At 43.5% G+C, this 15,861-nt stretch overlaps 1 protein-coding gene across 1 annotated transcript; it reads left to right on the top strand.

Moving 5' to 3' along the window:
* The first annotated feature begins 5,723 nt into the window (after nt 1-5,723).
* On the top strand, nt 5,724-14,874 carry ipp (intracisternal A particle-promoted polypeptide). Its single transcript, XM_052476676.1, has 10 exons — nt 5,724-5,859; nt 6,605-7,075; nt 7,180-7,391; nt 7,575-7,794; nt 7,994-8,149; nt 8,344-8,511; nt 8,681-8,818; nt 9,065-9,187; nt 9,324-9,544; nt 14,076-14,874. Exons 2-10 carry the CDS (start codon nt 6,715-6,717, stop codon nt 14,298-14,300), a joined length of 1,824 nt encoding a protein of 607 aa, XP_052332636.1. The 5' UTR covers nt 5,724-5,859; nt 6,605-6,714; the 3' UTR covers nt 14,301-14,874.
* Nucleotides 14,875-15,861: the final 987 nt, after the last annotated feature.

The following is a 15,861-nucleotide window of genomic DNA, read 5'->3' as shown; positions in this document are numbered from 1 at the left end:
TGGTTAAATGTAGGGTTAAGGTTGGGGATAGGAACAAGGTTAGAAGGGTGGTTAAATGTAGGGTTAAGGTTGGGGTTAGGAACAAGGTTAGAAGGGTGGTTAAATGTAGGGTTAAGGTTGGGGTTAGGAATCAGGTTAGAAGGGTGGTTCAATTTAGGGTTAAGGTTAAGGTTAGGAATAAGGTTAGAAGGGTGGTTCAATTTAGGGTTAAGGTTAGGGTTAGGAATAAGGTTAGAAGGGTGGTTCAATTTAGGGTTAAGGTTAGGGTTAGGAATAAGGTTAGAAGGGTGGTTCAATTTAGGGTTAAGGTTAGGGTTAGGAATAAGGTTAGAAGGGTGGTTCAATTTAGGGTTAAGGTTAAGGTTAGGAATAAGGTTAGAAGGGTGGTTCAATTTAGGGTTAGGGTTAGGAATAAGGTTAGAAGGGTGGTTAAATTTAGGGTTAAGGTTAGGGATAGGTTTAAAGTCAAATTTGAAAGCAGCGAAGTTCAACTTTTTGGGAGACGACAAAATTTGCATAGAAATGCGATAGATCTTTCATTCTCATTGAAAGCACATTTAAGAAGCCAACCTGGTCTCAGAGCGAGTAAATCCGAGATACCCCATTTAATATATGTTACGTTTGGTATGGTTACATAAGACAGATGGTTACTTGAGGTAAAAACAAAAGGAGAGTGGTTGGTCGAGGTGGGTGTATAACATGAACGTTTAGCAACCCAAAGGTTGTGTGTTCGAATCTCATCACGGACAACCTTAACATTTTCGCTAATTAACTACTTTTAAACTACTTTTTAGCTACTTTGCAACTACTTAGCATGTTAGCTAACCCTTCCCCTAACCCTAACCTTAACCCTTTTAGCTAACCCTTCCCCTAACCCTTTAACCTACCTAACTCCTACCTAACCATAACCTTAACCCCTAGCCTAGCTAACTTAAACTCGCTACAGTAGCTAACATTAGCCACCTATCTAGAATTTGTAATATATCATACGTTTTGCAAACTCGTAAACATTTTGTACGTTTTGAAAATTAGTAAACATATTGTATATTTTGTAAATTCGTAACATAACATAACATAATCACTCAAAATGACATATCATACTAAATGGAGTGTCACAGATATACGTACAGAATAATACGAAATGCTCTGAGACCAGGTTGAAAAAGCAGTAGATCTGTTCTATGTGCACTATTTCTATGCTCCCCGGTTTTGCATACCAGTTTAAAACAGCTGAAAATACTATATTTTTGGTTATCGAAAAGCAATTTCACAGTGGTTTAGATGGTACAATGATTCTCTACACTATAATTGCTTGTTTTGTCACATAAACTGAAGTTTATGTGGCAAACCATTACAATTTTAGCAACCAGGAAATGGAGGGGCAATTTTTGCAGAGTGCATATTTAAGAAGAGAAATTGTAGAAATGGGCAGGGTTTAGAGAGTGGACAGGACAGCCTGCTTGGCGGGAAGGATGGACCAGATGCAGTGGAGTCAGGACAGCCTGTATGTTCTCACTGCAACCGTGCCAGCCACCATGAGCTGCTGCTGACTCACTACCAGGGTGTGTGTCTGTGTGTTCCTGATTATAAAGTGGACAGAATGCAAAGCATCACCGAGACAGATTACAAGAGACAGATTGCACAGGTTAATTTTGCACTGCAACACTGAGTGACAGAAGGACAGCTCCGATTACACCTCCAATTTAACCCTTAACTTCCTCCCAACTTCACTTCAACAGTTTGAGCCTAATAATCGATGCTACCTGGTTTGAACTCTGACTGACTTGACCTGAAACTGTCTTCTCGCCATAACCCTCATCTCTTTCTCTCATGGCAATATTTGCACATTTGCATTCTCCCATTGATAATCCACGTACTGTTTTATTTATTTTTTGCAATCCCTTCCTCTCTTACTATCACCATACCCCCTTCAAAATAACTTCAGAGCAAGGAGGGCTTGAGGAGAATGAATTACCTTTATAGTCACACCTAAATACTGTTTCCACTAGTTACCACAGTCACAAAGTAATTTTAAAAAAGTCTTTATCGTAAAATATAATGAAAACAAAATGTTGCTTTTTTGTTTTAAGTTAAGGTTAGGGTTAGGTATAAGGTTAGCAGTGTGGTTCAGGTTAGGTTTAAAATCCAATTTTGAGCCGAGGAATATAAGAAATAGGCGGGGTTTATGACTTTGTGGTTTGGTAACTAGTGACAACCCTAAAGGACACCGTCAAAAACCTGCTCTCAGGCATTGGCAATTGAGCCAATGACGGCCCTCTTCCCTCTGTCTCTGTCTGCCTCTCCGGTTCCACACCAACCTGGTCCACCAATGAAACGGCGAGCTGATCTCTGACTGGCAGCCAATCAGCAGCCAGTTGCTATGTTGGTGGCAGACTGTAGCCCAGTGACTGACACTAACACTTTCCTTTCACCAGCATATATACACTTGGATGGTTTGTGGAAGGCATGAAAAAATGTGGTTAGTTATGCACACATTGTATGTTTTGTAATCCTGCAGAATCTTGAAGGTCCCCAAACATTAAACAAAAATTGTCCTAACAGACATCCAGTCAATGCTCACACAATTACAAAGAATAGGCCTATCCTCATTATACAATTTGTTTTAATGTCATTTCAACCCAGTAAAAATATTATTTTATTAACTGTAATTTTATTATATACATGCTTGCTTAGATTTTTACTTGTCTTCTCAATTTTATCCAGGCCTGCTGTGTATTTTATCACTACTGTGCACACATTGTTCCATTGCTGAACCGTTCTTGTCGCCAGTGTGGACTGAATCATTTATCCTATTTATTTGGTATTATAAACTGGGTGGTTCGAGGCCTGAATGCTGATTGGCTGACAGCCGTGGTATATCAGACCGTATACCACAGGTACGACAAAACATGTATTTTTACTGCTCTAATTACATTGGTAACCAGTTTATAATAGCAATACGGTAACTCTGGGATTTGTGTTATATGGCTTTGCGTCGTGCCTAAGAACAAACCTTAGCCATGGTATATTGGCTATGTACCACAGCCTTATTGCTTAATTATATTAGTCAAGTGACTGTCTATCCCAGGGCATTACTACCTCAGGGATCTAATTTACTTATAAAGAAAATCTATAAGCAAACAATTAACTGTTTATAGACTACTTAGAATCCTTTCATTAAGTTTTACCATGAAGTCTTACATTGTTCCATGTTTATGTAACCTTACATGGTTGTTTTCGGCTTGACCTTTTGGCAAAGGCTACCTCTGGCATCTCTGGTCAGGTAGAGGGTTGAGGCCAGACGTTCTGCTGGTTCAGCAGTTTTAGTAGGCTACTACTTCCTGACTGACCGCCCTATGCTTGCTAAAAAAACATCCAGGGGGATGCTAATCCAGCAAATAAGATCTGTAGGAGCTAGTTTGGCAGCCAGGGGATCCGTCTTTCACACACTGTCCTCCTCTAATTAAACCTCATAACCCTTCTTCACTCACCCTCATCATATAATTATAATTATGAATGTATTTATTTATCCAGGAAAATCCACTTACAATTGCCACAGTTTACCCGGGAGTCCTCTTTTCCGTCCCAGTTACTCTCACGAGTCTCACCTGATCAGTTTGAGTCCACTTGCACTGAGTATGACGTCTGATTTAACTGCGGAACCCAATTGGCCTGGGCCCCCTCATAATCCTCACAAAATTATCTCACCTCTGTCCGTGAACAAGAACCTCTGTCCACCTCGACAGTCAACCGTGTAAAGGTGTTCAGCTCTGAAATATTAATATGGCCACTGGGCTGGCACAGGGCCAGTGTCACTTGGATGTGGCCTGGGATTGGAAACCATTAGCTACATGCAGATGGCTGGAGGGCCGCTGGGGACTAATCACGGAGGAATTAGAGCTGGAAGTGGTAAGGATGGCGAGGTCAGCCAGGAGGAGTAAAAGGATATAAGACCTACAGTCAGGCGAAGATACTCTACTGATGATATCCCCCACAAGGCCACAGAACGGACGGCATTTGACATTAGGGAGATACACGAGATACAAAACCTCACTGAATGGATATCAGGTGTACGCTGCACCTGAATGGATATCAGGTGTACCCTTCACCTGCATGGATATCAGGTGTACCCTTCTATCCTGCATCTCAGAGACTGCTGCCCTATGTCCATAGAGTCATTGAACACTGGTCACTAAATACCGTTTTACCCACTTTATATGTATAAATTGTATCATGGCTCATCCTATCCAACTACTGCTGTACATACCTTTTCTATTCTAATGCTGTCCATACTTTCTATATTCCGTATTCTGGACCGGAAGCTAATTTCCTGCAATTCTGTCCATTTTGCCATGGGGTTTTGTACTGTGCATTTAAATACTGTATTTGCGACATAGCTCATTCTAATATTTCTACTTCTGTACAGTACATGCATTTTAGTTACACTGTTAATACACACTGTATATTTATTTATATACTGGATTCTTGACATAGCTCACTCTAATATATCTACTGCTGTACATATCATTCTTGTGTAAATTAATTTTCTGTATATACATGTAGATTGCATTTGGATTACTGTTACAGTGCTATTTGAATTGTTAATTGAATTAGTTCCACTATTTCTTGATTTAATTTATAATTTCAAAAAATTTGACATTTTACTGCATTGTTAGGAGCTAGTAACATAAGCATTTCACTGCACCTACTATAACATCTGCTAAACTGTGTACGCAACCAATAAACTTTGACTTGATTTATAGATTCTATTTATAAAGGGCTGGCTAGTGGAGAAGAAGAGGGATTTGAAGATCTTCTTTAAATCGAATGAGCTAATTGAACCAATTTCTTGATTGTCTTGATTAATTGACCTTTTTAACCTTAAGGTTAAAGAGGAACAGGTTTCAGACACCGTGAACAGGGTTCCAGACAATCAAATCATCCAAATGTCCCAAAAATGAAAGAAGTAATGGGTTGGTGGGCTATAAATGTCCCCCCTGTGTCGTCAGGCCAAAGAAAGTCTAGTTAACGATAGTCAACAGGTTCAGGTTCAAAAAGTAAATTGAATGAATTCACTTTTTGTACAGTAGCCTATGTTCTACAAAAACCATTAACGAGCTTGTTATAGGCTTACTGTCCTGATTCTGCTCTAATTTACATATCTGATTAGCCAGTTGTTTCACAGTCAATGGCCATAATGTTAATAGCTTAAGCACGAAGCAGGGGCTACAGGCAAGTGTGCAGTAAGTGCATGTAGGGGCCATGTAAAGCCTCACAAACCGTCTGATCTTGCAAGCTTACATGAATGGTTCACAACCAATAGCGCAGCGGAAATCAGTCTGGTGGATTATATACAAGGCTAGGGTTCATGACCTCTTAAACCTTATTTAAAAAATGTTAACACTCACTGTGTGCCCTTTCATTTAACAATCAACAGCACAGTGGGCAAATTATAACCAAATTACAGAAAAGATAGAGATATTGCAAACTATGGGCCATGTCTTGCTTTTCCTTACGACCACATGCTACATGCAGAATTCTAGATATAATAATCATGTGGTTTTAACTCAATGACTGTGTCCTTCATTTTGGTAGGCAAGCAGGCAGCAATGCAGGCCTTTGGTCCCAACCCTGGTTATTTTTTGCATGTGCTTCACTTGCACGCCAAGGGCAATGATGCCATCTACTGGTGTTGACTTCATTATACGTTTGGTATTTGCTTAGTTAGACCTAGTATTCCTTCCACTTAAGACCGTACAGTCGATCCAGAAAAAAGATTGACAGATCTGTTTGCGGAAGTTGCCTGCTGGAAATTAACTAACTTGAAAACTTAATGTGGACTAACAAGCAACTGTACAGGTTGGCGTATTATATTTCCTTTGTGTAGACATGGTTCTATTTGAACATTTTCGATTATCGTAATTTAGCATTCAAATAATAAAATGGTCTGACCCTATCTGTCACATAATTTAGCAGGCGCTAACGTTGGCTAGCTAACGTTAGCTGCAGGTATGTTTGCTTACCAACCAACTGATCTCTAGGGCGACGGTACACTAGTAGCCAGACTAGTGGGACACACCAATCCATCTGATGATGCTGCTATACTTTTTATACCGTGAACAAAATTAACATTATTGTAAATCCATCTCGGTCTGTTTGCTAGTAAGTGAGGTGAACTAACTTCATTCTTTTTGTATCCAATATTTAGCTAGCATCCATAGAGCAAAGTCACAGATCAATGGTGGATGAAATGCTGTGTTTTATAGCAAATATGTTGTCATGAGCTGGTTGTACAGTTTGAACTAGTCCAGATGGTGGTGGTGATATAAAAACAAGGGACCTTTTTGATAACTGATACATGAACAGTTACATAATGCATCACTTGGAACTCAATAGAGGAAATAATTCACCCCCCCTCTATTTCTTGTTCTCACAAACACAGTTGAAGACAAAAGCAACAAACAGAACACCAGCATCAAATATTTGGAACTTTTTATCATAATGATGTTATTTTGTATTGTAATGTTATACCAGCTTGTTACAATCTCAAATGTAACATAACATACTGTATCATCTTTCATGTTTCTCGTGCTCTTCTCCCTAGAGTCAGATGATGTGTCCACTTGAAGAGTCCTGCACCATGAAGCTGCAGTAAGGGTAGACCGTCTCTGTGACACCGCCCCCGTCTCTTTCCCTCCCTGTGACTGAGCCACCATGTCGTCTGTGATGTTTCCACCTCGCTCCCCACCTGGGAGCAGTGGCTCTGGCGGCGGTGACATACCTGCAACTAGTGTGACGACCCAGTCCGCTGAGCAGGCTCTGTTTGCATCGGACCGCTACGCCCGACTCATCCTGGCCCAGATGAACAAGATGCGCCTCCGGACAGATTTCTGTGACGTAAGGCTGCGGCTGGGAGGCCGTGTGTTCAGTGTCCACAAGCTGGTCCTGGCTGCAAGCAGCCCCTACTTCTCCGCTCTCTTCTCTGGGGGGATGAGCGAGGCAGACAAGGAAGAGGTCCAGATCCTGGGGGTGGAGGCACCAGTGTTTGAGGTCCTGCTGGAGTTCATATACACAGGTTCGCCCTGTCAGGAAATGTACCATTTACTGAGTGTGTTCATACAAAGAACAGTAATACATGATACAGATTTCTTTGTGTTTCTTTGAACTGAACCCGTCCAGGTATGATTAACGTGACGGTGGAGAACATGCAGGAGCTGATGGTAGCAGCAGACATGCTGCAGCTGAGTGAGGTGGTGTCTATCTGTGGAGAGTTCCTCAAGGGCCACATGGACCCGTCCAACTGTGTGGGGGTATACCAGTTCCTTGAGCAGATCGCCTTCATGGACATGCTGGCGTTCACTGAGAACTACATCCAGGTCCACTTTCTGGAGGTGCTATGCATGGTCTCTTTCTTCCTCCATCTCTGTCTGTCTTCAGATTCTCTCTTTCCCTCTCTGAGGCTCTTTTCTCTTTTCATCTCATTCTAATCTGCTGAGGGTGTGTAACAAAAAGTGAATAACCTGTTACCACTGACATCAAAAAACTAAATCACATTCAAAACATCTGACCTTTAGGTGTGTGTGTCGGACGAGTTCTGGGGCCTGTCCAAGGGCCAGCTGGTGAAGCTGCTGCGGAGTGAGGAGCTGCGAATCGAGGATGAGTACCAGGTGTTCACGGCGGCCATGGACTGGGTCCTACAGGACGTGACCAAGAGGAAGAAGCATGTGGTGGAAGTGCTGGACCCAGTCAGGTTCCCCCTGCTCTCCCCACAGAGACTCTTCAAGTACATCGAAGGTTAGATGGAAAGATGTTTCCTCCTGATCTGTCAGGAAGGAATGTCCTTATTTCTCCTGATTTATCAATAACTGATTTTCTTAAATCCTTTTTTATTTTTCACACCATTAAAATGTATTTATCCCCAAACCAGTATCTTTCCCCCTGATTTTTATTGTTGTGCTGCTAATCGATGACATCATATAATTTCTCTGTGTAGGCATTTCTGACTTCAGCCTGCGGGTGGCGCTGCAGACACTGCTGAGGGAATACACAGAGGTCAGCAAGTCTCCCAAAGAGAATAAGGTGTACAGCCTGTTACAGCCAGCCAAGATGAGGCCAAGGAGAAAGGCCAGGAAATACCTCTATGCCATAGGTAGGTCAAACCTCAGTTCAGCACCTGGCCACCTTTTATATGTTGATGGGGTGAACTGGGGTGATCACTTTTGTTGTAGCATCTTCAGTGTAAACTCAGCAGATTATATGAGTACCAGCTCGATCCAAATTGACTTATTCCATTTCATGAAGTGATCCAGGCTTTTGCGTCACGGTTGGTTTCCCCTGTCTCAGGAGGCTACACTCGGCTGCAGGGAGGCCGTTGGAGTGACAGCCGGGCCCTGAGCTGCGTGGAACGCTTTGACTCATTCAGCCAGTACTGGACCACTGTGTCCTCCCTGCACCAGGCCCGTAGCGGGCTGGGAGTGGCTGTGCTGGAGGGCATGATCTATGTCGTTGGAGGTGAGACTCTCATTTTATTTATTTAACCAGGATAGTCCACTCAGTAATGAGTCCTGTCTGTGTGGTTCTGTGTTTGTTTGTACGGAGAACATGCCATGTGTTTCAACCTGTGTCTTCCTCAGGGCAATACAGATATATGTCTAGTATTCTGTTTCTTGTCATTTCCCAGGGGAGAAGGACTCCATGATATTTGACTGCACAGAGAGATACGACCCGGTGACTAAGCAGTGGGCAGCTGTGGCCTCTCTCAATTTCCCTCGCTGTGGTGTCGGGGTCTGCCCCTGTCACGGGGCTCTCTACGCACTGGGTAAACTAACGAATCAAAGGCCTTGATTGGGAATATATGCTTATTTTTTCCCCTCCTTGAAGTCGTCACAGATCTAACATGATTGAACAGGTGAAAGCAAGGTTTCCACTGCATAGCTTTCACCAAAACAGTCATGTCAGATCAGTTATTTTTTTTAAAGAAGGGAATGAAGAAATTAGTGTCCAAGAGTCTGTCACTTGGGTCTATGGGATAAGGTATTAATACCATGTTGCTGTGTTCCTGCAGGTGGTTGGGTTGGATCAGAGATAGGGAAGACAATGGAGCGCTACGACCCGACAGAGAATAAGTGGGAGATCATTGGAAGCATGGCAGTGCCTCGGTATTACTTTGGATGCTGCGAATTACAGGGTAATTTAATTCATACATAACAACAATACATAAAACATTTACAAAAGAATGTACTGTATCAATATAATTGCTTCCGCTGTCTCAATGTCAGAATTTCTGAATGGCCGCTGATCATTCCCATCTCCCCTATGTCTAGGCTTCATCTATGTGATCGGGGGGATTAGTGATGAGGGGATGGAGCTGCGTTCTGCAGAGGTGTACGACCCCATTTCCCGGCGCTGGAGTGCCCTGCCCGTCATGGTGACCCGGCGGGCCTACGTGGGCGTGGCCTGCCTCAACAACTGCATCTACGCTGTGGGGGGCTGGAACGAGGCACTGGGCTCCCTGGAGACGGTAGAGAAATACTGCCCTGAAGAGGTGAGGGAGTTATGGTGGATTTATATAGTGCATTCGGAAAGTATTCAAACCCTCTTCTTTTTTCCACATTTTGTTACTTTAGCCTTATTCTAAAATAATGAGAAAGCGAGAATAGGTTTAGACATTTTTGCAAATGTATAAAAAAAAATACAAAACATACCTTAGACATACGTATTCAAACCCTTTGCTATGAGATGCATCGTTTTTCCATTCATCATCCTTGAGATATTTCTACAACTTGAATGGAGGCCACCTGTGGTAAATTCAATTGATTGGACATGATTTGGGAAGGCACACAACTGTCTATATAAGGTCCCACAGTTGACAGTGCATGAGCAAAAACCAAGTCATGAGGTCAAAGGAATTGTCCGTAAAGCTCAGAGACAGGATTGTGTCGCTGCACCGCTCTGGAGAAAGGTACCAAAACATTTTTGCAGCATTGATGGTCCCCAAGAACACAGTGGCCCTCATCATTCTTAAATGGAAGAAGTTTGGAATCACCAAGACTCTTCCTAGAGCTGGCTGCCTGTCTAAACTGAGCAATCAGGGGAGAAGGGCCATGTTCAGGGAGGTGACCAAGAACCTGATGGTCACTCTGACAGAGCTCCAGAGTTCCTCTGGAGATCGGAAAACCTTACAGATGGACAACTATCTCTCCAGCACTCTACCAATTAGGCCTTTATGGTAGTGGCCAGACAGAAGCCACTCCTCAGTAAAATGCACATGACAGCCCACCTGGAGTTTGCCAAAAGGTACCTAAAGGACCATGAGAAACAACATTCTCTGGTCTAAAGAAACCAATATTGAAATATTTGGCCTGAATGCCAAGCGTCACGTCTGGAGGAAACCTGGCACCATCCATACGGTGAAGCATAATGGAGGCAGCATCACGCTGTGGGGATGTTTTTAAGCAGCAGGGATTGGAAGACTAGTCAGGATCAAGGGAAAGATGAATGGAGCAAAGTGCAGAGACTGGGACAACAACCCTAAGCACACAGCCAAGACAATGCAGGAGTGACTTTGGGACAAGTCTCTGAATGTCTTTGAGTGGCCCAGCCAGAGCCTGGACTTGAACCTGATCGAACATCTCTGGAGAGACCTGAAAATAGCTGTGCAGCAATGCTCCCCATCCAACCTGACAGTGTTTGAGAGGATCTGCAGAGAAGAATGGGAGAAACTCCCCAAATACAGATGTGCCAAGCGTGTAGCATAATAAAAAAAAATGTAAATCAATTTTAGAATAAGACTGTAACCTAACAAAATGTGTAAAAAGTCAAGAGATCTGAATACTTCCGGAATGCACTGTAAATACTGCCTTGTTTAAAAAGCCACACGTTGTCACCATACCTCATCATAGCTTTATGTACAGTTGAAGTCGGAAGTTTACATACACTTATGTTGGAGTCATTAAAACTAGTTTTTAAACCACTCCACACATTTCTTGTTAACAAACTGTCGTTTTGGCAAGTCGGTTACGACATCTACTTTGTGCATGACACAAATCATTTTTCCAACAATTGTTTACAGACAGATTATTTAATTTATAATTCCCTGTATCACAATTCCAGTGTGTCAGAAGTTTACATACACTAAATTGACTGTCATGGCTTTAGAAGCTTCTGAAAGGCTAATTGACATCATTTGAGTTAATTGGAGTACACTGCTCAAAAAAATAAAGGGAACACTTAAACAACACAATGTAACTCCAAGTCAATCACACTTCTGTGAAATCAAACTGTCCACTCAGGAAGCAACACTGATTGACAATACAATTCACATGCTGTTGTGTAAATGGAATAGACAACAGGTGAAAATTATAGGCAATTAGCAAGACACCCCCAATAAAGGAGTGGTTCTGCAGGTGGGGACCACAGACCACTTCTCAGTTCCTATGCTTCCTGGCTGATGTTTTGGTCACTTTTGAATGCTGGCGGTGCTTTCACTCTAGTGGTAGCATGAGACGGAGTCTACAACCCACACAAGTGGCTCAGGTAGTGCAGCTCATCCAGGATGGCACATCAATGCGAGCTGTGGCAAGAAGGTTTGCTGTGTCTGTCAGCGTAGTGTCCAGAGCATGGAGGCGCTACCAGGAGACAGGCCAGTACATCAGGAGACGTGGAGGAGGGCAACAACCCAGCAACAACCGAGCAGCAGGACCGCTACCTCTGCCTTTGTGCAAGGAGGAGCACTGCCAGAGCCCTGCAAATGACCTCCAGCAGGCCACAAATGTGCATGTGTCTGCTCAAACGGTCAGAAACAGACTCCATGAGGGTGGTATGAGGGCCCGACGTCCACAGGTGGGGGTTGGGCTTACAGCCCAACACTGTGCAGGACGTTTGGCATTTGCCAGTGAACACCAAGATTGGCAAATTCGCCACTGGCGCCCTGTGCTCTTCACAGATGAAAGCAGGTTCACACTGAGCACGTGACAGAGTCTGGAGACGCCGTGGAGAACGTTCTGCTGCCTACAACATCCTCCAGCATGACCGGTTTGGCGGTGGGCCAGTCATGGTGTGGGGTGGCATTTCTTTGGGGGGCCGCACAGCCCTCCATGTGCTCGCCAGAGGTAGCCTGAAAGACATTAGGTACCGAGATGAGATCTTCAGACCCCTTGTGAGACCATATGCTGGTGCGGTTGGCCCTGGGTTCCTCCTAATGCAAGACAATGCTAGACCTCATGTGGCTGGAGTGTGTCAGCAGTTCCTGCAAGAGGAAGGCATTGATGATATGGACTGGCCCGCCCGTTCCCCAGACCTGAATCCAATTGAGCACATCTGGGACATCATGTCTCGCTCCATCCACCAACGCCATGTTGCACCACAGACTGTCCAGGAGTTGGCGGATGCTTTAGTCCAGGTCTGGCAGGAGATCCCTCAGGAGACCATTCGCCACCTCATCAGGAGCATGCCCAGGCGTTGTAGGGAGGTCATACAGGCACGTGGAGGCCACACACACTACTGAGCCTCATTTTGACTTGTTTTAAGGACATTACATCAAAGTTGGATCAGCCTGTAGTGTGGTTTTCCAATTTAATTTTGAGTGTGACTCCAAATCCAGACCTCTATGGGTTGATACATTTGATTTCCATTGATCATTTTTGTGTGATTTTGTTGTCAGCACATTCAACTATGTAAAGAAAAAAGTATTTAATAAGAATATTTCATTCATTCAGATCTAGGATGTGTTATTTTAGTGTTGCCTTTATTTTTTTGAGCAGTGTATTTCAAGGCCTACCTTCAAACTCAGTGCCTCTTTGCTTGACATCATGGGAAAATTATTTTAAAAATCAGCCAAGACCTCATGAAAAAAAATTGTAGACCTCCACAAGTCTGGTTCATCTTTGGGAGCAATTTCCAAACGCCTGAAGGTACCACGTTCATCTGTACAAACATTAGTACGTAAGTAGAAACACCATGGGACCACGCAGCCGTCATACTGCTCAGGAAGGAGACGCATTGTGTCTCCTAGAGATGAATGTACTTCGGTGCAAAAAAGTGCAAATCAAACCTAGAACAACAGCAAAGGACCTTATGAGATGCTGGAGGAAACAGGTACAAGAGTATCTATATCCACAGTAAAACAAGTCCTATAAATCGGCAACCTGAAAGGGCGCTCAGCAAGCCAGACTACGGTTTGAAACTGCACATGGGGACAAAAATCGCACTTTTTGGAGAAATGCCCTCTGGTCTCATGAAACAAAATAGAACTGTTTGGCCATAATGACCATTGTTATATTTGGAGGAAAAAGGAGGGAAGCTTGCAAGCCGAAGAATACCATCCCAACCGTGAAGCACGGAGATGGCAGCATCATGTTGTGGGGGTGCTTTTCTGCAGGAGGGACTGGTGCACTCCACAAAATAGATGGCATCACTAGGATGGAAAATTGTGGATATATTGAAGCAACATCAAGACATCAGTCAGGAAGTTAAAGCTTGGTTGCAAATGGGTCTTCCAAATAGGCAGTGACCCCAAGCATACTTCCAACATTGTGGCAAAATGGCTTAAGGACAACAAAGTCAAGGTATTGGAGTGGCCATCACAAAGCCCTGACCTCAATCCTATAGAAAATTTGTGGGCAGGACTGAAAAAGTGCGTGCGAGCAAACCTGACTCAGTTACACCTGCTCTGTCAGGAGGAATGGGCCAAAATTCACCCAACTTATTGTGGAAAGCTTGTGGAAGGCTACCCGTAACGTTTGACCCAAGTTAAAGAATTTAAAGACAATGTTACCAAATACTAATTGAGTGTATGTAAACTTCTGACCCACTGGGAATGTGATGAAATAAATAAAAGCTGAATTCTCTCTACTAATGTTCTGACATTTCACATTCTTAGGATCACCACTTTATTTTAACAGGGAATTTTTACTAGGATTAAATGTCAGGAATTGTGAAAAACTGAGTTTAAATGTATTTGGTTAAGGTGTATGTAAACTTCCGACTTCAACTGTAGATGGAAACACTACAACGCCTCTGATTTCCCTCAGACGGTCTCTCTCAAATATGTATCCATTACTCCTTCCATCTAATAGGAGAAATGGGTGGAGGTGGCCCCCATGGCAGTGGCGAGGGCCGGGGTGTCCGTGTCAGCCGTTAACGGACTGCTGTACGCCGTGGGGGGACGGGCCTCCAGCAGAGACTTCTCGGCCCCCGTGACGGTGGACTCTGTGGAGATTTACGACCCCCACCTGGACACCTGGACGGAGATTGGCAACATGATCACCAGTCGCTGTGACGGGGGTGTGGCCGTGCTCTGAGATTGAGCCGTAGTAGAAACAAGGGAGGTGGTTCGGTGAACCGCGAAACCTGATGAGTAGCCGTTTTCTTTTTTTCTGGAACAAATCTCATTCTCAGACGAGAATGCGGTTTTATGTCTGACACCGTGAGATTACATGATGAGTAACCTTGCTTGAGATCTGGATACTTGAGTTAGCTACAGAGCTATAAAGGCCAAAATGGCTTTAGCTTTGGGGCAATTTCATGGTATCAGAAGACTCAGATTTTTCACTTTAAAATGTATGCCAAACAAATCAAATCAAATTGTATTTGTCACATGCGCCAAATACAACAGGTGTAGACCTTCGTGAAATGCTTACTTACAAGCCCTTAACCAACAATGGAGTTTTAAGAAAATACCTATAAACAAAGTGAGAGATAAGAATAACAAATCATTTAAAGAGAAGCAGTAAATAACAATAGCAGGGCTATATACAGGGCATACCGGTACAGAGTCAATGTACGGGAGCACCGATGTCGATGTAGGGAGAGTTATTAAAGTGACTATGCATAGATAATAAGAGTAGCAGCAGTGTGTGTGTGAGGGAGGGGAGGGGGGGGCAATACAAATAGTCTGGGTATCCATTTGATTAGCTGTTCAAGAGTCTTATGGCTTGGGGGTAGAAGCTATGTAGGAGCCTCTTGGACCTAGACTTGGCGCTCCGGTACCGCTTGCCGTGCGGTAGCAAAGAGAACAGTCTATGACTAGGGTGGCTGGATTATTTGACCATTTTTAGGGCCTTCCTCTGACACCTCCTTGTATAGAGGTCCTGGATGGCAGGAAGCTTGGCCCCAGTGATGTACTGGGCCGTACGCACTACCCTCTGTAGTGCCTTGCGGTCGGAGGCCGAGCAGTTGCCATATCAGGCAGGATGCTCTCAATGGTGCAGCTGTAAAACCTTTTGAGTATCTGAGAACCCATGCCAAATATTTTCAGTCTCCTTAGGGAAATAGGTTTTGTTGTGCCCTCTTCACGATTATCTTGGTGTGCTTGGACCATGTTAATTTGTTGGTGATGAACTTGAAGCTCTCCAGCTGCTCCACTATAGCCCCGTCGATGAGAATGGGGGCGTGCTTGGTCCTCCTTTTCCTGTAGTCCACAATCATCTCCTTTGTCTTGATCACGTTGAGGGAGAGGTTGTTGTCCTTGCACCACACGGTCAGATCTCTGACCTTCTCCTTATAGGCTGTCTCATCTTTGTTGGTGATCAGGCCTACCACTGTTGTCATCAGCAAACTTAATGATGGTGTTGGAGTTGTGCCTGGCCATGCAGTCATGAGTGAATAAAAAAACATATTTCTAAGTTTAACAAACCATATAACTCCATGCACTACTACTACTTTGAACAATTTACACAGTAACAAAATATACATTTGCTAGAAAAACTGTGCAGATGCAAAGTTTCGTAACAGAATTACAGTAAAATCTCCCTCAGTTTTATTCTGTTACCAAACTTTGTAACGGCACAGTTCTTAATGTAAATGTGTTTTTGTAAAAATGTCCATTGTAAATTGTTCAAAGTAGGCATTGTGCATAGAGTT

This window comes from Oncorhynchus keta, chromosome 23 (assembly GCF_023373465.1).
Source record: "Oncorhynchus keta strain PuntledgeMale-10-30-2019 chromosome 23, Oket_V2, whole genome shotgun sequence".
Taxonomy (NCBI): domain Eukaryota; kingdom Metazoa; phylum Chordata; class Actinopteri; order Salmoniformes; family Salmonidae; genus Oncorhynchus; species Oncorhynchus keta.
Note: the sequence above shows the minus strand (reverse complement) of the source record. Positions and strands in the feature narration are given on the sequence as shown.